This window comes from Heliangelus exortis, chromosome Z, assembly GCF_036169615.1.
Source record: "Heliangelus exortis chromosome Z, bHelExo1.hap1, whole genome shotgun sequence".
NCBI lineage: Eukaryota > Metazoa > Chordata > Aves > Apodiformes > Trochilidae > Heliangelus > Heliangelus exortis.
In genome coordinates, this window is record NC_092454.1 from 52882182 (window position 1) to 52907150 (window position 24969).

The following is a 24969-nucleotide window of genomic DNA, read 5'->3' on the forward strand; positions in this document are numbered from 1 at the left end:
TCACACCTCAGACCCTATCAAGAAATTTGGCAGTGGCAGCTTGATAAGGACACCATACCTTAACTAACTTGTTCTAAAAACAACATCAGTGAAATACTCCTCTGGTCACACTTTTTAATGACCTTGCTCACTTCTGCTTACTCTTCTATAGCTATTGACCATATGGGCAGCCCGTGCTTCTGCAGCATCAGAAACGCTCTAAGGAAGGAGGACTGAAAATTCCCATTTTTCTGTAAAAATATTAGCACACAAGGGGGAAAAATCTGTGGAAAGTATAAACTGGAATCTTGAGCTGTTCATATTTGATGATAAAATAATTGTTAAAAATAGGTCCATGCTTTAAATGAGACTGATTGTATTTTTTTATTTCTGTACCAGACTAATTAACAAACCAACCCTCATTACCAGCTACTTTACAATGAAAATTCTACCAGAGGGATGCTTTTGGTATTGAACCAGTTTAACCAACCACTACAGCACAACTAGATTCTCTTTTTATTCATGTGGTACAGATAGTGAAATAACACTCCCAAAATGGCGAGTTATCCCAGTTTCCCAACCTGGGAACTTAGAATATAAATTTCAAAAGAAGGACAAAATAGCAAAATTCTCAAATTAAGCTTAGTTTGTTTAAAGAAAGCTGGGATCACTCTCAGGAGTTTTGCAAGTGTATCATCCTAATTCTGTATTATAGTTGTTCAGGCACATAGGGTTTATTCATGTAATGTCCATATGCCTCCTCAAAAACTAGTAAAAAAAAAAAAATATACTTTTAGACAATCTTCAAAGCTGCAGATGGGGTTTCTGTCTTTTCACCCATTCTTAAGACAAATTTGCATTCATTATGTTGAAAACTTTGACTACTGTGTATTCATTAAATGACAGTGACTTGTAATTAAACTACAGACAAAAGTTATCAGCTGTTTTATTAAATATATAATTCTAAAAACCCTTTGAGAGGTGGGATAATGAATGTACTGAGAACACTTGACCGCACAACTTAAGAAACAAATGATTGCTCTGCTTCAAAACTCCACAACAAGTTCTTGACAGATTCCTTTTCTTGTCCAGTGATATTTTTAGGAACAAAAGGACCAACAAAAGGACCAATGCTTTACTGCAGTCACTTTTCAAGGCAGCTCTGGCTAGCTTCATGTTCTTATTATCTCCTTTCCTTTTTTTCTCTCATTATCTTCTTGCTTTCTTCTCTTCTCCTCTTAGTTACAGGATTACGTGGATCATAGATCTCAAAGGTGTCTTCATCCTGCATGCTTGCATCTTTCACCTTTCTGCTTCTGTCTTCAAACTGGAGTACATGTGACATCCTACAAAAATAAAAACATGTATCTTAAATTCAGTGAAGGAACAGTTATGATTGTAATTATGATATGGCAAGATTTTAGCACTGTGACCTATTTTTTCAGAGATCAAAGTTTTGTTGCTGGACTTTGTTTCATCTATTGTACTCTCTTTTCTTTTCTTTTCTTTTCCTATTTAACTTATCTTCCCATATGTACTCAATAATTTTCCCAGGAACTGGGAGGGTTTATCAAGCTTACCTATTAGTCACTCAGGACATCCTTTCACTGTTGGGAGTTTTACAAAGGAAAGGAAAAACTTGAATGTAAAACTTTTGAAGTAGGTACAAAAAGGGAATGCTTCATCTCATGCCTGCTTCACCTTACCCTGGTTCAGACCATGATTTTAAATTCTTTGAATATAAGACTAACCTAATGCTTTGTTCAATACAATGTTTGTTCTACTGTTGGGTTAGTATTTTCTTGCCCATTAGATTTTACCTTATTTCAGCAAACCACTACTACAAGCTTGAGAAGTGGCCCCATCTTAACTTTACAAGGTTCAAGAAGGCCAAGTGCAAGGTGCACATAGGTAGGAGCAGCTCCTGGTATCAATGCAGCCTGGGAATGAAGGGATCAAAAGCAGCCTTATGGAGAAGGACTTGGGAGTACTGTCAAATGAAAAACTCAACATGAGCAAGCAATGTGCACTCACAGCCCAGAATGCCAACCATATCCTGTGCTGCACCAAAAATAGTATGCCCAGATTATCTCCTCCTGCTCTACTCTGGTGAGACCCCACCTGGAGTACTGTGTCCAGTTATGGGGTCCTCAGTACAGGAAAGACATGGACCTGTTGGAGCAGGTCCAGAGGAGGGACACAAATTCAGAGGGCTGGAGCACCTCCACTATTAGGAAAGGCTGAGAGAGTTGGAGTTGTTCAGCCTGGAAAAAGAGAAGACAGACCTCAGGGCAGACCTTATTGCAGCCTTCCAATATGTAAAGGGAACTCATAATAAAGATGGGGACAGATTGGTGAAACACTGGCACAGATTTCCCAAACAGGTGGTAGAAGCCCCATCCCTGATAACATTCAGGTTGGATGGGCCTTTGAGCAATCAGACCTAACTGAACATGTCCCTGCTCACTGCAGGGCAGCTGGACTAACTGACCTTTAAAAATCCCTGCCAACCTAAACCATTCTGTGATAACCTAGAGTCAAAGGTAGCTTGTTAACTGTAGTCAGTGGCAGAAAAGCCTGAAGCTATGGCCTTTTTAGCAGGTGTCACTCTGGTGGGGATTAATTCAGAAGCTGTAGGAACAATACAAGTTTTAGCATGGACAAAGAAAATCTTAAACAAAAAGACAAATTACTTATTGTACTTACAGAAAAGAGAGCTGGAGGAAAAGAGAAAACCAAACCAAAGATGCTTACAAGTTGACCAATTATAAACCTATTCATCTTTACTGACAAGCCAGCAAGACTTGAATATACAGTTGCTGTAAAGCTGCTATTTATGAAGCAAGAAAATGAGTACAAAGTTCCTGGGTTCAACTAAAAAAAACCAAAACCCACAAACTCAAATTAAAAGCTTTTTCTGTGCAAACAAACATGCCTAGGAAAAAAACCCACTTACTTTTGGATTCTGTGTTCATCAATTGCAAAAACATCTTTGACTCTGATGGAACAACTTAAAATAGTATGAATTATATATAAGTGAATCTAAGCACAATCTTTGTAGCATTAGATGTCTTTGTCTACTATGACAGAGTAAAAACAAGTCAGTACTGGAATGAAAGTTTTGTGGCCAATGGAATACTACTTTATGAGTCTCTTGCAACATAGAAGAGGTTCTGAATTAAACAGGCTTTTCAAAGAGCTCTAATGCACATCCACAAAGAAAGGAAGGGAGGGAGAATCAGATCAGTTACTGTAGATTACAATATAGAACTGTTGAAGAAACCAGACAAAATTCAAAGCTATAGACTACATGGCATCTGTCTGAATGCTTTAGAAAAATCGTAAAAATTGAGACTTTTTGTCATAACAGATTCTTGACATGCAGGTTTCATAAATTCTTACTGCACAGCATGGTCTGCATCCTTGCATACTACCCTATTCTATGGAAACACTTGAGAGAGCTGCAGTGCAGTGTATAAACTTTCAGTAGTTTATAGCTCTATACACATTACTAACACAAAAGCTTAGTTTTTTCAGTTACATTGACAATTCACAATAACATAATGTACCATCAGAATGACTCATGATTGAGTATTTGTAGTTTAATTATAAAAGCATTGTCTCACAATGGAAGGACTGAAGTAATTTATTTTAGTTTACATGCCTTCCACATTTGTCATATGCTTCTTAACTTATAAAGATGAGCATTTGACTGTTTTTTTAAGAAAACATACCAAACCACACTATCACAGTCTGAATTAAAATATAGGCAAAAGATATGGAGTCATCCCTTGGTGAGTGGTTTTGGAGTGTATTATAGGATTGCATGTTAAAGTGTTCTCATACTTAGCCACTTCATCGACTCAGATTTTCCACAGCACACTTCCAGGATACAAGTAATAGGAATTAAAAATAAATGCATCTCTAATTCCTGGGTCAGGCCATACTGTGTCCCAGGTAGTTTGCAAATTAGATGCAGTATATCCAGACTAAGCAATGTTTACTTCACTCCGGGAGCTGAAAGAAGTCATAGTTTCTGACTCCTATTCATAACTTTCCACTGAGGTGTTCCCAGCTGTGATTAAAAATAAGCCCATATTAAAAAAACTTTCTGATATTCCCAGAATTACTGTCAGATGCAGCATCTCATAGGTAAAGCAAAAAAACCACAGACTGTGGTGGAGATTTGAAAAAATATCTTCCCTGATGTGTACTTAAAACTTATTTTTTGCAAGTTGCAAATCTTCACAGGTAGACCTGTTCACAGGTAGACCTGTTTTACATCTATGTAAAGTGGTAAATCATGCTTAATGCTATTTTTCAAAAAATTTAAATAGTTGGGTGTTTTTTTAAGGAACATGGCAAGTATGTATTAATTATTTCTATATTTGAATTTATAAGCCATAACTTGTACTCAAGCTCCTTCACCAAAAGTTTGCACTTGTATAATTTTCCAAGTGTGGAGTTAGAACTGCAATTCCATCAATACAGGTCACACTGAGACTTTTCCTTGTTTGGTTCCCCTCTGCATGCTGCTTGGTTCAGTGGGGAGCTGGCTGCCCAGTCCTGCTTCCACAGTCACTGCGTTATAGCTCTAATTTAACTCTTCATCTCTGCTCTCTGGGAACTGACCAGCTTGCACTTATCACTACTTGTTGACAGCTCATTTTAAGCGAGTGAGATATAGACTTTTAAAACATACTTTATTCTTCAAAATTTCAAGGATGAAACATTTTCAGTTCCCTATGCAAAACTCAAAAAGAAGGAAAAAAAAAAGTTTTTCAGCTTGTTTTTTATTTGCTCAAAACTAGTTTTTATAAAATAGCTTGCCCAAATTGATGGTGCTTGGTTTCAAGCATCTACGTAGGCAAACTACTGCCTTTCTTTAAAAGAAGTAAAAAAAAAATTTTCTTAACCTCTGAAGATGGTGCTGCTAATTAGAACCAGCTATCTTATCATGGATTCATTGCTGTAGAGAGTTGATTTTTACTCCAGTTTAATGGAGTTTAACTCCAAACTTAACTCCAGTTAAGTTTGATGGGGCCAGGCTAATTTTACGGTACCAATATGCAGACTTAAGAGAGAGAGGGTATTAGAGGGACCCAAGAGGGCAGAACAGAGAGGGGGCAATGTTTCTTCCCATTTCCTGCCATACTCTATAAACGCCAGGAGGCCACCAAGTCTGCCCCTTCCTACTCCCTTCTTCCTTGCTGCTTCTCAGAGGTCATGAAGTGAGATTTCTGCTTTGTAATTACCTCACCACATGCCCTGCAGGATCTGAATCCATTGGGTACTGGGGAGAGCTGTGGACACATTTCCTGATTTGGCCCTGCCCAAAGGGACACTTGGACACTTATATCAGTGATCATCTAGACAGGGTTTTGTATAATTTTGTATATACTATTTCTGCATCCCATGTGCCTGTGTTCCAGTAAACCTGTTCCAGTTTTAATTTCCAATATTAAATCTCTCTTCCATATGCCTCTTTTATCTCCCCTTGGGAGGTGAAGGAGGGTAACAGAGAGCAATTCTGTGGGTTTTGGGTTTTGGTTTGCCCTGACCTCTGGCCAGACGAATGCATCCTACAGTTCAACTGTTGTCCTATGCCATGTGATGGGGCTGTACTGCATTTCTTTCCTTTAATGTTACTAAAGGACATTCAGTACATGTCTTATGTATTCCAAAAATGAAACATTTTGAAACATTAAACTGAAATATCTGCATTTAAGACAGTATCAGAGACAGCATGAGATTTCTAAGGCTTGAGGATACACTCCTGGCCTGGTGATATTCTTAGGTCTGACTTTTGCAAGTCAGCAAACAAGCCTGCTCCTTCATTGTTACTACCAGAGTAGTTCCTATAAGTCCTTTCTTGAGCTGTGGCAACTAATACATGTAGCAAGATGAACCTCTTCTATGGATGCGGTGCTCCAAGGTCCAACCAGGTGTCCCAGTAGAATCTCACGAATGGTGCTCTGACCAGCCTGGATCAGTGCTACTGCTCCAAAGGTGGCTAAACCAGCCCCTGGCTACGCCAGGTGAGAGCCTTTTATTGGCCCCCTAATCCTGCTCATGAGCAGTAGGGGCCTGCCCTAATTAGGCACAGGTGGGCTTCACATGAGGTCAAGCCCACTACCTGGCAATTATTGGCACCTGGTTGCCTCATGTCACTACAAATACATTACCTTGGTGATCAGTTTTATCACTGTCTAGGAGGTAATAAGTGTGAGACTGTTGGCTGCAACTGAATCTAAAAAAGAAACCTAGGAAACCAAAAAGCCACCAAGAGCTATTACAATACACTTAAGGTCTGTGTCAACAGCCTAGCACAGGCTACACCATATCTGCCAGCTGTGCATCAAAGAAAGAACCCCACCTACACAGTGCTTTCCAGGCAGACTCAGCCAGTTATTGGAGAGGCAGTTCTTTTGAACTGCCCTAGTGAGGTCCTACTTGTGAGAAAAGATAAGATGTACAGTAATCCCTCTGATTTTGAGATGTGTGAGCCATGCACTGGAGCTGAACCATATAACAGCTGTTAGTAAGTAGTAGTCATCTTAAGTGTAGCATAGATAGAAGCCTGGTATCACAACAATTCTGGACTTTCCAGAACTGCCCTTTATGAGAAACTGAAGTTAGTGAACTGAATAACTTTGAATCTCAATATGAGTAAGGAAGCATTATGCATTCACACTAATGATGCACTGTGTCCATCAGTGATTTTTACAGTAACTGGATGATGTGCAAAGCTGCACTGCTTAATTCCACACTTGATTATCAAACTAACATACTAAAACTAACAAACTAACAGCTGTTGGCTGTTACCAGCTCACCTGCTGCCTATTCAGCCCTTGCACATGTGACTCTACACAGCATACCCTCTGGTGCTGCTGCCACTTCAGTGGAGAGCCTAGGACATTACCTTACACACACCTATGTAAGCATTATTAAATGGCTGAGCTTTGCAGTAAGTCAGCAACAGGTGTGGAGAAAAGTTGTTGTGAGCACAGTAGCTTTTGGAAGAGAGGCAGTGATTGCTTAAGCAGTTTCAACTAGGATGCATTTAGAGGTGCCTGAATAAAACATGGCAGCTGGTGATATATCCTTTTTTCTGCAGCCAGGAAGCACCAAGCAAGAGCTTTTTGCTTTCCAGATGCAGAACTGTATGTTAAGAAAAGTGCACAATTTAACAGTACATCTACACTGATGCTCAGAACACTGGCAAAAATTATGCAATGCTTCTAAATGCAGATTAAAAGAATTCAGCAACTAATTCCACTGCTATAAAATATACAATATCAGAACTTTGCACATTATTGCTACATTTTATGAACGTTATTGCTTCTCTCAATTGGGATGATTAAAATGAACAAAGCTGGAGTAAGCATGCATGTCAACAAATTCAGTGCTGCTTTTTGTACAGCCTGTCTACAGGCTGTTCAGACAGAAGAGACCAATATGTACCATAACTACTAATGCTGCCATTCTTTACTGATTTCAGCTGTACTGAGTACAGCTTGCAAGTAACAAGCTACTATTCTCAGTTATTGATAATGCACCATAAATTTACTACTGCTTTCCTTAAATTATATTCCATTTGCAACTAACATCTTCCTTCAAATCCTGTAAATGCATGTGTGTTAAACTAAAGGAGTAGGAAACATTGTAAAGCTTTCATCCCATCACCCTCAGGTTACCCATGCATTGCATAGAAATGGAGCTCACGTGAACAGTTGGCACAGTTGAGAGGTGAAAAAGAAAAATAAACTGAGGAAGATAAAGACTGAAAAAATGTAGGAATGAGAAACAAACACAGAGAAAAAGATGCTGAGCAAAATGTTAATAAAATGGAAATTTAAATGGAAATTTCAAAACAAAAATTTTGAATCGTGGCAAGAGAACAAGACAAAAACATTGTCAAAACAATAAACGATGGGAATTTTAAAGGAGGAAATACCTTAGGAACATCAAATCTTGTTTCCACCTTTTCCCAGAACTGAGATGCTACAACCAAAACGAGCTTCTTGGCTCAGGCAGGTATCACCACTCCTTGCCTAACACTGTCCAAAAGCTTTACAAATAATTTTGTAAACACAATGTAGCAAGACAGAGGACACATTTATGCAACCATCATAAAGTGCTCTCTTTTTAATTTTGTGTAAGAGATAATGAATGCATCATCCCTCTTTTCATGCAAAGGAGTCTTGTAATTCAAGTCTCTTGCTTTCTCATAGATCATGAAAAGAAAAAGTATTTTTTCCCCAAGAACTGAAGTAGGTCCTGATTCCTACAGGAATGAGGTTTGATAGAATGATTACTGGAACAGGGTCTGGATTCTGCACTTTAGTTCTGTTTCATACAGCTACTGCTATCACAAAAAGGACATGTACAGGGAACAAGCTTCACTGAGTGTATTTTGTCTCATTCACAGTATTGGAGCTCTGCAAAATTACTTATGGAAACCCTGTACTCTTCTGTAGCACTGTGAATTTCAACCAGTACCACACACTGATACTGAGCCTCAAACATGGTTTGATTTAATTTTCAAAAAGCTTATAATGCCTTCTAGTAATAATCTCTGGTCACAGGTTGCTGCTGTGATGTTACTGCTAGGATATTTCACTCCTTCTTGTTTCAGTGCTTGTTTCCACCATTCCACATCCCTTTGTTCCTCTCTGCCCATCTCTATTCCTAATAATCAGACCATTGTCTCTTCAATTTTGTCTTCATAAAGCTTTTGTTTTCCAATTTATTGGCTTTCTATTTTAAAAGAGAAGATTTGCTATTCAATCCAGCAGAATTCAAATCATTACTTATTCCATGCCAAGTGTCTGTTATGAAAATGTGCTTAGTAGAATATTGAGAAAACTGCTATAAATGCATTTTTGCCATAATACAGTAAAATTTACAGGTTAATTATTTAATTGTACATCAAAATAATATTGTTTCATTCCATATTAGTAAATATGGTATAGAGCACTGATTTTTAGCTGCTATTTAAGATTTCACTATTGTCATATATACCCACACCTCCAAGCACTCTCCTGCAGGTGATTTAATTTCTGCAAGATCTGAAAACAGTATATTCTGGCTTTCAGATGAATGCAGCACTATTAACATACAGTTTTTCAGCATTTTGATGTTCACAACAGAGGTAACATATTACTGGTGCTCTTGCACAGATAAAAAAATCACTACAATTCTAAGCAAGCGAAACAGATAGAAGTATGCTCTAAAAATATTATAGGAAGTCAGACAAAGTACACTGCTGTCAGCTTTGACTAGACCTTTGAAACTGTATTACAAGTACCGGGGGATGTAGCAATTGGTTTAATCTCTTCAGAATAAACAGCCAGTGTGTGTCCTCCATAGGCCAAAGGATGAGTTATTTCTATTTTTTCTTAGTGAAGGCCTAAAGCATAAGATTATTAGAACAGATAGAAATATCAGCAGATATTTCAATATAATACTTTTTAAAGATACTCTATTTGAATGGCATACACTCAATTTTACTCCAAAATAATCACTGAAAAAATAATAAGAAACTTATAGTAAGTATAAGATATCCAGGTTAAAAAAAAGGCCAAAGACACCCAATATTTTGCAAAGCTAAGAACAAAGTATTCTTGGTGCAGACTGATGTAATAGAATATCCTTCCATTGTTCAAGATAGTGCTAAGCAATTTTTTTTCTCCTGACAAAAGATTTAGTTGCAATAACCTCCAAATAGAAAGGTGAAACGACAAGCTCATCCAGTTCAAAAGATAATCAGAGCAATAGGGGGACACGTCATTAGTTCTCATAATATCAGAATTTGAATTTGTAAAACCATGATGGCTTATGATTTTAAGCAGTAATTTGTTTTCTAAAAATTATCTTATTTTTATATGGCATCTGTTGGGTCACAATTGATACAGAGCTTATTTGCATTACATCCTTGTCCCCTTCTCAAAAATGTTAAATAGTTTGATTAAAGAAATCTGGGTGCCTTAAATAGACAATTGCTCCTAAAAGAGTAGATTGGCATGGAAGAGTGTACTGCAAATCCCAGATGTTCCAGACAATGTACTGGTGCAGAAAAACTCTACACAATATTTACTATAAGGACATGAGAACTGCCATTAAGAGAATGGACCAATGATCCATCCAAGCTAGCATCCTGTCTCTGGCAATGCCTTATACATGATGTGATACTTTCTAGTCAGCAGATGCCTCCCGAGGTTAACACAGTCAGGCAGTATTTTATCACCAGAGCACAAAGGTGGTGTTACGGGAAGGAGAGGAGAGCATTTCTAGCACAAAAATATTCAAATTTTCATAAAATTCAGCACTCTCTGGACACCCCCCCTTTGCTTTTCTCCCTGCATCTCCCCATTTTGAGTATATGTCCAAATCCTTCCTGCTTAAACATATAACTGAATGAGATGATGGGGGGCACTTGAAAAGGTGTGTAAATATGTAGGAAGCTTAAAGTAGACTAGTAAAGATTTAGAAGATTATTTCTTCATTCTGCACTAGGTTAGCTGGCAATAAATAAAATGTAAGATTTCCAGACAATAAATGTAATACTAATTATCCCTTGAGCAAATAATGGATTATCTCTGAATTTAAGTCAAACAGTAGTTGATTCCAGGCCTAGATGCTTAGTTCAAATAAACAGACATGGAAGGATTAATGAAGAGTAAACAAACAAAAACCCTTCCCAAAACCCTGAGTTTCTCAGGCATGATGAACAGTTAGAAGCACTAAATATACAACTTCAGAAGAACAATTCAGTAATAAAAATTTACAGACTGAAGCAGTGAACTAGCAGCATTTACATATCAAGGACCATCCATATTCTAGCAGTATAGGGGTGGAGAGATAGAGGAAAAAAAAAAGTGTAAGTTTTCTTTTTCTTTCTCTTTTTCTTTTCCTTTTATTTTTTTGCTTTTTCTCTCCTTTTTTTTTTTTTTTCTTTTTCCTTTTCCTTTTTCTTCTTCTTTTTCCTTTTTTTTTTTCTTTCTTCCTTTGAATGTTAGGGGCAATACTAAACCCAAACAAACACATATTTTTTGCCAGACAGAAATCTCTTTCCAATGTGTTTCTAATACAGACCTCTGGCATTCATTTATCCTCTCTAACAATCAAGTAAGTATTTTTTCAACCTTTTAAAAATGTAGTTGAGTAAATCAATGGCCTTAGCAGGAGAGACCTAATATAGAGCCAATTTTTCCAGACTAGTGGAGGAACCTTGGCTCAAGTCTGGATGGGAGGAGGGGAGTAAATATGGCTTTAATCCATTTTTGTGCCTCACTGGCATAAATTACAGCAGCACTTTTTCTTTCGTTCCCCAAGCTAGGATCAGCATGTGAAAAAGACTGCTGCTTAGTTTTCAGGAGCTTACTGTGTTTGTCACAGTTAAGCTCTGTAACTGAGTCTGCAGAGACTGGTACTAATCTTGAGGAAGTCATATTTCATAATCCTATGTCTGAGATACAGCAAAGAAAGAGACTGCATTTTAGAAAACGTGTATAAAGGTAGGTTTATACAGTAGATTTCTCACTGAAACCAATGTTACAAACAAATATTCTCAGAGAAGTTTTCCTTGTATTAACAACAAAAGCATTTTTAAAAGAAGATAAAAGACGTAACTTGATGCTGGATAGAGAATAACTTAATTTTTTCTAGAGTAAATGCAACTACTTACAAACTGCATAATAACTTATACAGTCAAACTGCTGTGAATGTCCTCACAGAAAGGGCATAGCATTAGCACCCAATATCATCAAATGTATAACAGGCCTGTTCTGCAACATTCAGAACTGGGAACAGATTACAGAATTCGACATACATAAACCAGGCTGTACTTAAAATGGTTAGCACTGGACTTCAGTGAGGTTTTTGCCTACAGAAAGAAACAAGAAATTAGTAAAACCAGACCCATTCCATTAGGTTTTTGTTTGTTTTTTTTTTTTTTTGCTATATTCAGGTGGATTAGACCTATGCAAGGCAACACTATGGAAATCAAAACAATATTTTGTCACTAAGAAGGAGAAAACTTTAAAAGCTTCTAAGAGACACAAGACTTTAAACACCATTTAGATGAACACTGTCATTAAATTGCCACTTGGCTTGCTTTTAGTCTTTGCTATCCTAATTTAATTTTGTCACAAACAACTAATATGAAAGTAGTCGTAACAACATTAGTAATTACAAGAAAAGGCACAAGAAACAATGCAATAAGCAAGATCAAAACCACCTTTTTGTTTGAGATGGGAGATACTCTCACATGATTTTCACAACCTTTAGACTGTAAGTTGAAAGGTACTTTCAGGCATTGAGATACTCACTTTGATCTATAAAAAATTGCCCGTTTTTCATATACCTCAAATTAACCAACATTTAGAACAGCTCAGATTCACCAACTAACCATAACAATTTTAAACTAAAAACCCATGTGAAAAAACCATCACTTTATTCCAGATTCCAATTTTACTAATTCTTTCTTTACCACAGTATATCTGAAAGCTGAATGGCTTTGTTATTTCATATCATAAGAAAGAAAGTTTCAGAGTAGAGTCTAGACATCCTCCCAAAAATACTTCAGTGACTGTCTTATTTACATTTGTCAGTTTCAGCTATGACAGCATTCCATAGGGAAGGAAAAAGTTGATTTCTTTTAAAGATTAGGAAGCTTTGTTCACATCTAACACCTTACATTTCACAGGAAACACTGCAGTGGTTCTTTAATGGAGCACTGGCATCACGTGCTCTTAATTAAATAAACTATGTAGCATGCTGGAAGTCTCAGTCAAAGTACAAATGGTTATAAAATGCATTACTCAAAGCAGACAGAGGCCAGTGATGAGATCTGAGTCCAGAAGAAGCAATCCTAAACTTCTAGCTGTGTGCAGAATGAAGAAAAAATTACTGGGCTCCACAGTAAAACAAACTCAAAAATCAACTGGAGGTCTACATGAAGATATCTACATGGGATAAATAGTAGACCAAACCCCAGTAGATCAAAACCTGGGGGGTTTGATACAAACTTTGTCTGCTTCCCTAGTGGCAACAATAGTTCAAAGGCACTTCACATAATCACCTTCACCTGGTAATAGCTCTCACATGTTAATATTTGTTTCTACAATCAATATTAAAAGTTCAGCAGGATTAATTGGGCATCTTTAATCAGTCCAAACTGGTGAAGTAACAATACGGTAGAACCATATTTATCAAGCCTCAGATTACCACCTTGGACAAACCTTCCAAGCAAAACCACAATACTGCCTCAATGCAACGTTCATACACCAATACCTTCTGTTAGTCATCTAGTATTTGCTGTAGATTAGCTATTATTATCACTTCAAGTAAGAACTTAAATTTCTTTAGAAGTGAATAGAAGGGCATATCTTTTCAATCAATCCATGATTAAAAAAAAAAAATCACCATAATTTGCTAGGCTATGTGTCTTCCAGATTTTCTAAGATACTGTACACTTGATTGGTTTAGTGTGCAGTGTATTTTTCTTTCAGTGGTATGGAGTGCTGCTCCATTTGACATTAGGGTTACTTGATCCTGACAACTAAGCTTTAAATTTAAGGATGGTACTATAAACCTTCTTGTGCATTTTATCTGTGAGAATGCCCAAACAACGGGGACCCTTTATAGAAATATGGTAAGCTGACTTGACACCCCGGTGAGTTTACGTAAGGAAAATGGTGGGTTCTTTCCTGCAGAAAATTCTATCAGCTGAAAAAAGGGTCAGGACTGTAAAATTTCTCCTACGAACAGAAATACTTCAGTATGTCAATAAATCTAGTAGTTTCAGGACTCTGCAAACAACTCTGCTTGTTTTCAAAGATCTATTCTCTCTCTTCAGAGAGCAGAGCAGAAGACAGTCCAGAATTTTGGCTAAGGGTATGACAGGTGGATTTTCATAGCAGAGAAACTTCTTCCACAAAGACTGGTGTTCCATCTGGAAAAGTATAGATATATATTTCTTACATTTCTCAAGGATGTAAGGCTGATAAAAATTCAGCTGGAGAGCCCTATTTTTAGGATTAGATAGCCACACCTTAATGTCAAAGTAAAAAAATTAATGTGGTAAAGTTGGTTAGTTCACTTCCACTTAAGATTTAACTGGAGAAGAACATAATTAAAGAATGTATGTATAAAATGTAGTTTTGTGAATAAGTGTTTTAAAAGTTTATTGGAGTATTTAGAACTTACGTGATTTTGGTAAACAGAAGTAGAATACGACACAATTCAGAAAGTGCAATGCTTTTTCCTACTATTCAGTAGGAAAAGATTTGTGGTTTAGAAGGGATTAGAAATCAGGCATGAAAAAAACAATGGCAAACAGAGTAATCCTTCCACTCAACACTGACAAAGACTTAGCTGAGTGTTGTATCTAGTCTCAGATTTCAGGCTTTTAAAGAGATGAACTATTCAGAACTTTCAGAATTAATTGATGGCAGGGTGTTTCAGATTACCAAGTAACACTCTTACCCTATTTGAAGAGGAATATTTTACAGAGATTAGCTAAAACAATCTTTGAATAGACTTGAATGCAGCTGAATTTTTTTCTCCATAGATGGATTCTTTTTATGGAAAATTTTTATGCCATGTTCACAGGATCTGAATCATCAGTTTCATTATTAGAAGCTGTCATAGCACTCTCAGGACTGAACTTTGGGGTTACTATAGCTGTAACTATTTTACATTATAATCAGAGCTCTGAAATGGCACTACAACCTGGCTGAGTGTCACATGAATGCAAATGTATGTGTGCAGCATTCCAGGTTCTAAAGGAGATGGTTCTAAAGCAAAAGGGTTCTGCATAAAGTGTAACTGGTTCAGTAAATTAACTTTCAAATTCAGACCTATCCAGTAATTCAGACAGAAGTACCAAGTAGTAGATGAATTATTCCATGTGGATCTTCTGCCACTTGATTTTCATACTATTAATCTCTAAGCAGATGAAACCTCACTACTGCTGTGATGGATCTCATAATTTTTGGGGAAAAGTCTTCTTGGGTAAGACTCTGAGCCAAGAATGAGTGAGAGAGCTCTGCAAGATCCTCCCTACCTACCTCTGCTGCACTCTGTAGAACCTTTGTGAAAGAGAACAATAAAGTCATGCATGTGACTCTTTCTTATTTGGACTAGAAGCAAATAAAGAACAATTAACAGTTGAATAGTACTGAAGACAGCTGATAAATTATTGTAAAAAAAAGCATAAGCAATACTTCTCAATATAGAACTATTGCACCTAGATGAACTTGGATCAGGATCATCTTCCTGAGGTACCAGATGCTATAAAAATGTGTCTGTCTATTTGTTTGTATACATTTTAACTGTTATTAGTATCCCTCCTGGAAGCATGTACCATGTTTATTTTAATACTTTTGAATTCTGATGGAAAAATGAGATTTTGATTTCAGCAGAATAATCATTCTAACATAGCAGTAGAGTTTGCAACAGAATGTCTCAGCAAAGATTCCACAATTTTATGTTAAAACTTAGTACTATGCATTTCTGTTCAGCTCTCTTCATGACACTTCCTCAGATGCCTTCTTAGACAGTAAAATCTGGTAATAATTATCAAACACCATACACACTGTTTACAATAGACTCGTATTTCTTCTTTTTTTCTTGTATAAAAAGTAGAACCCTGCTGAAAAGTGCCCAAATGTCTGCTGTGCTCCATGCCAATACAGCAGCTCAGCCAAATATGCAGAGAGAAGTTTGCCAAATAAAGGAAAACATAACAAATCCGTAATGGTTTCTATCTTGACAGAAAATGAACATTATACCTCAATGTGTGGCCACTCATGTGGATACATAAAAATGTCTTAGAGGCAATCATTTTACCTCAGATAACACACCCTGGCAGTAGAGCAAAGCATATTGGCAGGCTTTCACTTCCCATAAAAACAACTGTGACCTACAAAATGGCCTGGAGGAATCACGTAAGTTGTGCATATCACATATGTATATGCCATACAGTAATTATATTTAATAAAAATCAAATAAGGTAGAACTACTGTCTTTTGAGGAGTACATTGGAATTAAGAAGGAAATTTAAAATGTGAAGTCACTATAGTTATCTTAAAGATACCAATAAAGGAAAGACACTGAAAAGATAAATTTGTCTCACTGTGAAATTTAGGTTTCCAAGCAATTGTAGCAACCACTGCTAGCTTTTAGAAGTGGCAGTTTGGCTGTAGCTCTGATAACCTGTGCTATGTTTTTTTTTGTCCTTTCCCCCCCCTGTTATTTTATGGGCATATTTTTATTATCATGTAACAGTTGCAGCCTAGTATGTCAGGATGACACTTGAAATCATATTGATTTTTACCTCCTTCCCTACCTAAGGTGCATTCTTTGGATGTAAGATGAAAACAAGACAACATGGCGCAAGTTGCTTCCTGTATTGGGAAGTGTTCCTTGGGGTCACCATACACTTCACATGAGTCTATCAGTCTTCACATGATTCACACCCAACACAGTTTTAGTAGTACTTAAAACTATACAAAGCAAAATGTCCACCTTATTTTGCAGAGTGTTAAACCAGTACATTTCTGCTGGCCTCTGCTGCAGCATCTGGCTTCTCATTCAGTGTTTCTGCTACTCTTTAAATTACATGCTTAACAGTGAGACTATGTTAGTGCAGTACGATTTCCATCAGTAAGAACAGAAACCCAAATCCAAAAAACTCACCATCCTTCGTCATTATCTACTTCAGGTTCAGAAACCTCATTTTCAGGAGTTTCTTCAATTGCCTGGGTTAGCTTTGATTTAAATCGGTCCAACAGTGCCAGTGTCTGAAATCAAATACAGTTTGAGAGGAATTATATACATTTATACACAACAACAGGTATACACAACATCTTTATTATTATTTTGAGAGATAGCACAATGAGATGGAAGAGAGATGTTTCATGTAAATTTGAAAGAAATACTATAAAAAGGCAAGTGAGACAGCAAGAGACAGTGGGGTGCATGAGGGTTAAGAGCGCGAATGCATTGAGAGTATTCACAGAGAGAACAAGGGACAGTGAACAAGCAAAGTTGAGACAGCAAGTGCAAGCAGGGAGAGTGCCCCACAGCAGGGAAACAGAAATTGTCTGGCTGTCTAGTTAAACGAAAATGCTTGAAGAAATACTTAAGGAACAAAAATTTGTGACTGCTTACGTAATAGCTGACTAAACAGCACTGACTGCTGACAACAGATTGTTTGTACCTGCTATTTTCTTGGGGTAAAGTAATCCATTGTATAAACTTCAGTTTGACTGATGTTTATATACTTTACGTTCCTGATCTTTTAAATTATGTACCAACGTTGAAAAAAATTCAAAGCTTTTGATTCAAATGCAATGAACCACCTTGACTAATTGTACAGATACAATTTCTCATGTTACATACATTAAGCTCATACTGATTTATATTCGGCATTTTATTGTCCAGCTGACATTGCCCAGTTTTTCAGCTACAATGAAGTCATCAGATCTCAGATGACACCTGAAGATTGTACTACAGGTCTTGCCTCTGATCACCTAGAATGAGATTCTAATAATACAAGAATGGTATGCGTGAGCCTTGTGGTGGGACAGGGGGCTCTTAAAAATGAAAGGGGGAGACCATAAGAATAATATGCACAGCCAACATCATCTTGTTGATATTTGAGACATTCCTGGAAGGGAAAGCATCAGGGAATAAGTGCTTGACTGAATTTATGTGGCAGACTACATTTGATCTGTAGGTGATATGTTGGCCACCTATGTTGTAAAACACCTCTGTATGGCTGCTTAGTTTTGTTTAGTCAAGTTTTTCAAATTTAAGAGAATAAAAACTAAACAAGAATAGAAAACAGAAATAGGAAATACCAGAAGTGTTCATTGGAATCCAATTTCCTTCTGGGAGCAATCTTAACTTTAGGAGTTTCCTGGCTTTTGAATTCTTTCAAAAACATATTTTAGCAGTGCCAAAGGCAGGTTTTGGAGGGTTCTTTGCATCTGTTTTCTTTATTTTCTGTTTAATTGTAAGTTTAAGACGGGAGAAAGGAAAATATCAAAGATATTTGGGCCTGCAAATCATTCAAGTTCTATAGCTTTCCATACTATTGCAAACAACCCCCTTGAAACATATGAGACTGCCTAGTCCATCAGAAAAAAACAAACTTTTTTTTCATGAAATTGTAACCAACCAAGGCCACATTCCTTGTGTCTTGTCTAAAGTTCTCTGGAGCCAGCATTCTTGTGAATAGATCTAGTGATAGAAATAATTTCAAAATATCTTAGTAGGCATTTTTTCAGTGAGTGATTATACTGTGGATCAAATAACTTTATAAACTGACCCTTGAATAACTGTAAGATTAGGACTTCCATTATCTAGTATGTATCTTTCCCCCTTTTCTTTAACTCTTGTACACAGTATGGAAAATGGTATTGAGATGTAGGGCCAGGTAGGAGGGATGCAAGGCTGAAAGAGACTCTCAAAAAGTGAAATGGATTATGGAGAACTTGATTAATAATTTTCAAATAGTAGCCAGCAGGGTTACATAAACATGCATTAAGATCTGCTAAAATACACATCCCTGTCATCGTATCTTGTTATCCTATCATGACTGGGACAGGGCTTATAGGAACTCATTAGAAAAGATTTTAAGTCCTTTGAACCACATTGCCAACAGATTTTGAGTTAATGGGCTTTTTAACGTACAAAATTTCCATGGATTTCTTAGTTTGGAGCTAAATTAGCTTGCCACATATACAATAGTTTGCCAGCTGCTGCTTTGATGCTACTAAGCCTCAAGTTTCCAATCTCTTATAGCTTCAATAGCTGAATACGAACATCTTTGTAGCTGAATTGACATACACTTACGAACAAATGCATTTGATGTCCCGCACAGATTTTAAGCTAAAAGTATTTTCCACTTCCTGCACACACTGAAACTTCACTTACCCATCTACCTGGGTAATCACAACTGGAGACTGAAGCGCACATATTATTTTTATAAATAATAAGATACTTTCAATGGAAAATGAAGCATAACATACTTTTTAATGAAGAGAGAAACATTTTCTGAAATTTTCCTGTAATTGTTTTCTCCGGGTCGTCAAACTATTACCTGATCTTCACGAGAAACCCCTTTCTTTGGCTGCTGCTTCCGCTTGTCTTCATATTTTCTCTTCTCCTGAAGGTATTCTTCAACAGCATTGTTTGAAGCAGGTTCCTCCTCTGAATAAGGAGACATATTTGGTTAAGCAAATGAAACTTGGTTTGATGATTTAGTATCATTTTTGAGATAATATCTGACTTCTTGAAATACCAAGGAAAACACTTGCACAAAATGTTTCAGTTGTATTGCTTTCTCAGCAAGTAGAATGATTTGCTACTTGCTGAAATGAAAAACACAACACTGTACTGGGCAGACAGAGTCCAAAAATTTTTGTTTCTGTTTTATTTTACTATGGAGCCAGGAAAAGCAGGGTAGCAGAAATAAAACCACTGATGTTAAGATGAGAAATGAAAACTGTTGAAATTCCTTTAACAAGTTTATTACCTTCATTTCTGAAGATCTTTGTTAAAGCAGATGAACTGTTATGTGTATTAATATTCTGTGACTATTTGTTGAAGAGTAGACAAGTATAGACAAACACTGCCTATCGACAAGTTCCAACTTTTTCCCGTTTTGTAGGCTGAAATAGCCACAAATAATATGCTTGATCTCGGGAAAAATTCTGTAACATTTTCAGAGTAAATGCAGTCCCATTTTGTGAATCTGAAGAAAAACCTGTAGTAATGAAATATACTTGTGAGCTTCTTGACAAAGAGTTACTCTCCATCTTTATTTAACAGTTTCCTTTTCTGCTGAATAACAACTGCTATGACAAATTGAGGTCAAATTCAATTTGAAAATTGATCAACACAATCCTTCCAGCATTTTGTTTCTCTTGAATACCATGAAGACATTTCAAATATTGACTTCACAGACTTGAAATTTATTTATACATATTTACAAGTTATTTCTGAGGAGGAATAGAAGAAGAAAACCACCCCATGTCCATTGCAAGCAATGTACAGAAAGTATTTATGAAGGAAACAATTCCAACATATCTCAGGATAGACACCCTTACAAACTATAAATCAAGATAAAAGCCTTTGTCATTTTTTTTAGTTGACTGCTGTCAGGTATGCAGAGGAAATTTCTGATTCCAAACTAAATCTCCCTCTCACCTAAACTTTTTTAAGTTTCTAAACATTGCATTTCATAATAAGAGGAAATATATTTGTAATGCTTTATCTACATATAATTTGTTTCCATATTTCTACAAACAAAATATTCCACTTTCCTTTTATCCTAATCTATATGTTGCACGCCTGTATTTAAAGAATAGCAGGAATAAACAGCAATCATACATAATACCATGCAGAGCTGTTTTTTTCCTGTTTTCTACTTGGCAGGTTGGATATAATGAAGAATAGACTACTGGTACCAGCAAGAGAAAGAAATTAAAAAACATGACATAGGATGACCAGAAAAAATGAATGCATACACAGAATCTTTCAGGGATGAATGAACGAATAGCAGAATGAATGAATGAAATAAAATTGCCATAAAATCTTATGCAGCATAGTATTAGATGAACTGAACAGAGTAACAAATTACAATATAAAACTAAAAATCATAATGGCTTAGCTCCATCTTTCCCCCTATTACCTCAGCTTCTTCTACTAACAGACACACTCCATTCTTACTAAAGACAAAACACTACTTTTTGCAGCCTCAGGCTGTCTATAAACATTTAAACCTGTGGTCCAATCTTTGATAGACATATGTGGTATTTACAGAAGATGTAATCCTTAATCTTTTGATGTCTTTTCACTAAGATTTTAGTTTAATCTAGTACAGCTCAAATATAATTCTCATACAAATAGGTTAAACTCCTCTGCAGTTGTATTGTTTGTGTATTTTTACCAAATTCACATAGTTGTCATTTAGTGTTAATGCAAATAATTTGAATTTCAGTATATTTCTTGATCTTTGCCTGTCTAGAGTTTTTCTAATCCTTCATTCTCCCCTCTTCCTTGGAAACCTTTTCATAAGTCAGACAGAAGATAATGAGATGCATCAGAACTAACTTCAGAGTGGATCAGCTGTAACAGTTACGTACTTTCATGTTTCATATTTCTGCACCTTTCAGTATAAAAACCTAAAGACATGCCTGTATTTCTCCATGAGGTCTTAAGACCTATTATTCCACATTAAAAGCAGGTAATACAATAGGATTTTCAAGAGCCCCTAAATTAAGAGGTTTTTAACACAGTTTAAACTTCTGAAAACTACAAACAATCATTCCAAAACCACAGACTGTCTATATTTTAATGTAAAGAAAATATTCAGTTTTAATGAGTGGCAATTATCCAAGAAATTATTTAGTGTCTGTATGAAGAAACCCAGGTAGTTAGCAAGCAAAATGAACTATCTAGAGGGGACATTTCTTGGTGGGAAGAAGACTTCTAAAATTTTAAAATAGATCACTGGTAACACTTCATATCTCCCAGTCAGCATCCCAGAGCCCCTTCAAATCTTTTGCAACTGAGCTAAGAAAAAGAAGACCCGCACTGTATGATGGACTTGCCCTTTACATCAAGGTTGACAAACTTAGGTCTGCTTGCTGATCCAGCAGAAGTATAAGGATCATTACATTGGTATTAAAATTTTTAAGGTTCATACTTTTCAATCCAAGAGGACTTTTTCAGACTAAAATGAGAGACATGATATAGATGCACAAGAGTAAAATAACGTATTACTTTCTCAGCAAGTAGAATGATTTGTGACTCGCTGAAATGGAAAACACAACACTATACTGGGCAGACAGAGTCCAAAAATTTTTGTTTCTATTTTATTTTACTATGGAGCCAGGAAAAGCAGGGTAGCAGAAATAAAACCACTGATGTTAAGATGAGAAATGAAAACTGTTGAAATTCCTTTAACAAGTTTATTACCTTCATTTCTGAAGATCTTTGTTAAGGCAGCTGAAATGTAATGTGTATTAATATTCTGTGACTATTTGCTGAACAGTAGACAAATATAGACAAACATTGCCTATCAACAGCTCCCAGCTTCTCCTGCTTTGTAGGCTGAAATAGCCAAATCATGAATGACAAAAATGAAAGAGCGGTGATATAGACGCACAACAGTAAAAAAATAATTAAATGTCATATTTAAGTATTGCAGGATGCAGAAGATGCTAGTGTAAGTTACAGAGATCATGCACACTTGTGCCCTAGAGGCATCTCATCACAATTGGAAATACCAGGCAAAGAAAGTTTGAAGAAATTGCTGTGTACACTCTGTCCGTAAGAAAGATGAATGGAAAAAAAATGCAACCATCTTTATTGAAATAAACTTTACCCTACTTTTATCAGAATTTGTACGTACACTGCTGCATACCTCAGCTAGACTGAGTTACTGCCAGCAATCCTTAATCTCGCTGTGACAAAATCTAGCATTTAAGTAACTTATTTTCTTTCACTTAGATTCTTCTATTCTGAAATACTCCTTTGAGGAGTAACAGACGCCAACCTGATGGTGTAATCTAACCTAACACTTTGTTTCTGGGACATGGTTTCCAGTGATAGCCTGAAACTAAGGGGAAAATTCCAGAAAGTAAGAGATTGATTTAAAAAAAAAAAAAAAGAAAAAGGATCTATTTTGCTCACACACAAATTAGGAACAGTTCAAATGATCTAAGTTTTTAACTAAAAAAATGCAGAAATATAACAAAGAGATGCAAACTCAATTCAGTACAGTGTTGAACTGTACTGAATGAGAGTCTGGATTGCTTCGGATCAAGCTCTAAGTAGGAAGTGGACCAAAGGAGAAAACGTGATAAAGTTTTTTTTAAGCTTAATTCCTGAAGCACCTGGTAAACCTAATGGCATGATGAATACTCAACAAAAGTTGCATCAGATATGGTGAAATTCAGAAACTGCAACTGAATTTAATGTTCCACTTTATGAAAACCAGGAAGTATGAGTTATATGATCAGAATTCTGTTGTTGATCAGAAAAGTATGGTCATTGCTTATGCTGACATTCATATTGGCCCTAATGACTGGGCTTAATTTCTAGCATTGCAGGTGGGGGTTTTTGGCTTTGCATTTACACCAACTGTGGCACAGATAAGGTTACAATTTGAGACAAATGTATTTCAGACAGTATGTCCACCATTTTCCACAGTAAGTGGAAAAGTAACTTTGTTATACTATAATTTGGTTATTTGTATCAGTTTTGGCAAACCTTGTAATAATGACTGTCCTTGTAAAAGAGGAGGTAGAATCTGTGAAAGATCTAGAGATTTTGTTTCCTTTTTAAGAAAGAGATAATGCAGCTGTGCATAACAGCACACTTGTTGGAAAAAGAACCAACTTAGTTTGCTGAAAGAATTACGAGAAACACTAATCTTTGGAAGGGCAGAAGCAATACATATTGTAACAGAGAAAAACATATGCTGTTTCTGAAGGCTTAATGTTACCATAAGAAAGAAATGTTTTTTCTTTGATGAGGTACAGCTAGCATGAAGATTTTTACACAAATAGACTTAAGTAACTTATGTTTTGAAACATTCCCGATATGCTGAACTTCATGGAAGCACTCCCATTAACTCTTGTAATGCACTCTGCATGTATAATAGTGGGTTATTATACATGAAAAACCCTGGATAACTCATAGTTTAAAATGAAATAAGTTATTACTGAATGTTTCTGCTCATTAAGAGGTCCAAAACACATTTCTGTACTTGTGTAGTACATTGCATGTTCACCTACTCAACAAAAGTCAGTTTATATTCTATCATTCTGGAATCACAGAAATATTCAGCACTGATTTTGAAATCTTAATGAGATTCAAATATCAAAAGGAAAAACTATTTTCATTTCAAGACAAACCTCTAGTGAATTTCATAAGAAATTCTAATACGCCTTAATATTTCATAGTTTAAAACGGAATTCTTATCAGAAATGACCTATTGACAACACAGATCCACCTTCTGTAATTATGATCTCATACAGTAACATGCTTCTTCCAGAATCCAGGAAAAAACGCTATTTTTAAATTTAAATACATTTTATTAGTTTAAATATTAGTTTATATTAGTTTAAATCTATGAAAATAAAAACTATTTCTATGCAAAAGAAATTGAAGTAGTACAAAAATTAATATATTATAAAATAAATTATGAAACAATGTTGCGTTTGAAAGAATGTTTTTGTTTAGGATTAATTCTACCTGTGGATTTCTTTGCACATTTAAGTGCTATTCAGTTACTATGACAATAGCTCTGGTCTGCCAAAGTTCCTAAAGAGCCACTGTTTGCTTAGAAGTTAGGTAAGAATCAGGAAATATTTACTAACTGTCAGTAACTGAATAGATTTGCTTACAGAATGAGCTGCCAGGGTTGGACAGATTACTGGACTTTCAGTTTGCTACAGTGAAAAAAAAGCAACAGTTCTATAACAAACTCACTCTTTCATTTAGCCAACTCAAATAATAAAATCTTACAAGTAATGCACAGAATCACAGGATTGTTCTGGTTGGAAAAGACTTTTAAGATCACGAAGTCCATTCCTAAGGGATCAAAACATGTCTTTGGAAGAGCAGAGCTCACTGATTTGTAAAACAGTGAAAAACTTCATATGCAGCAGTGTAAGGCTCTAGTGAATCCATTCTGAACATTGGAAGCTTTTAGGTACACAGTTCCAATCAAAAATGTAGTTTATTTTCTAATTCAGTTGACTTCGAGTGCATTCTTAAGATTACCACTAAAATCAAAGCTGGCTTACAGTGTTCTCTTTTCTTTTGTAGACAGAGAGACATTAGAGGAAAAAGCATTTACTTCAGCAGAACAGAGACTGATTGTAGATTCTGGGTATTGTTTTATGAGACTGAGAAAAAAAAAAGAAAATAGTATAGGAAAATAGAAAAGTTTACAGTGGCACA

At 36.1% G+C, this 24969-nt stretch overlaps 1 protein-coding gene across 1 annotated transcript in view; it reads right to left on the reverse strand.

The window, feature by feature from the left end:
* Positions 1–338: 338 nt before the first annotated feature.
* Positions 339–24969, reverse strand: part of CWC27 (CWC27 spliceosome associated cyclophilin) — a 99401-nt gene continuing 74770 nt past the window's right edge. Inside the window, exons 12-14 of the mRNA XM_071731717.1 lie at positions 19094–19203; positions 16684–16787; positions 339–1325 (exon numbers count right to left, since the gene is read on the reverse strand). Of these exons, the coding sequence (XP_071587818.1) occupies positions 1163–1325; positions 16684–16787; positions 19094–19203 (377 nt within the window). The 3' untranslated portion in view covers positions 339–1162. The remainder of the gene's footprint in view (positions 1326–16683; positions 16788–19093; positions 19204–24969) is intronic.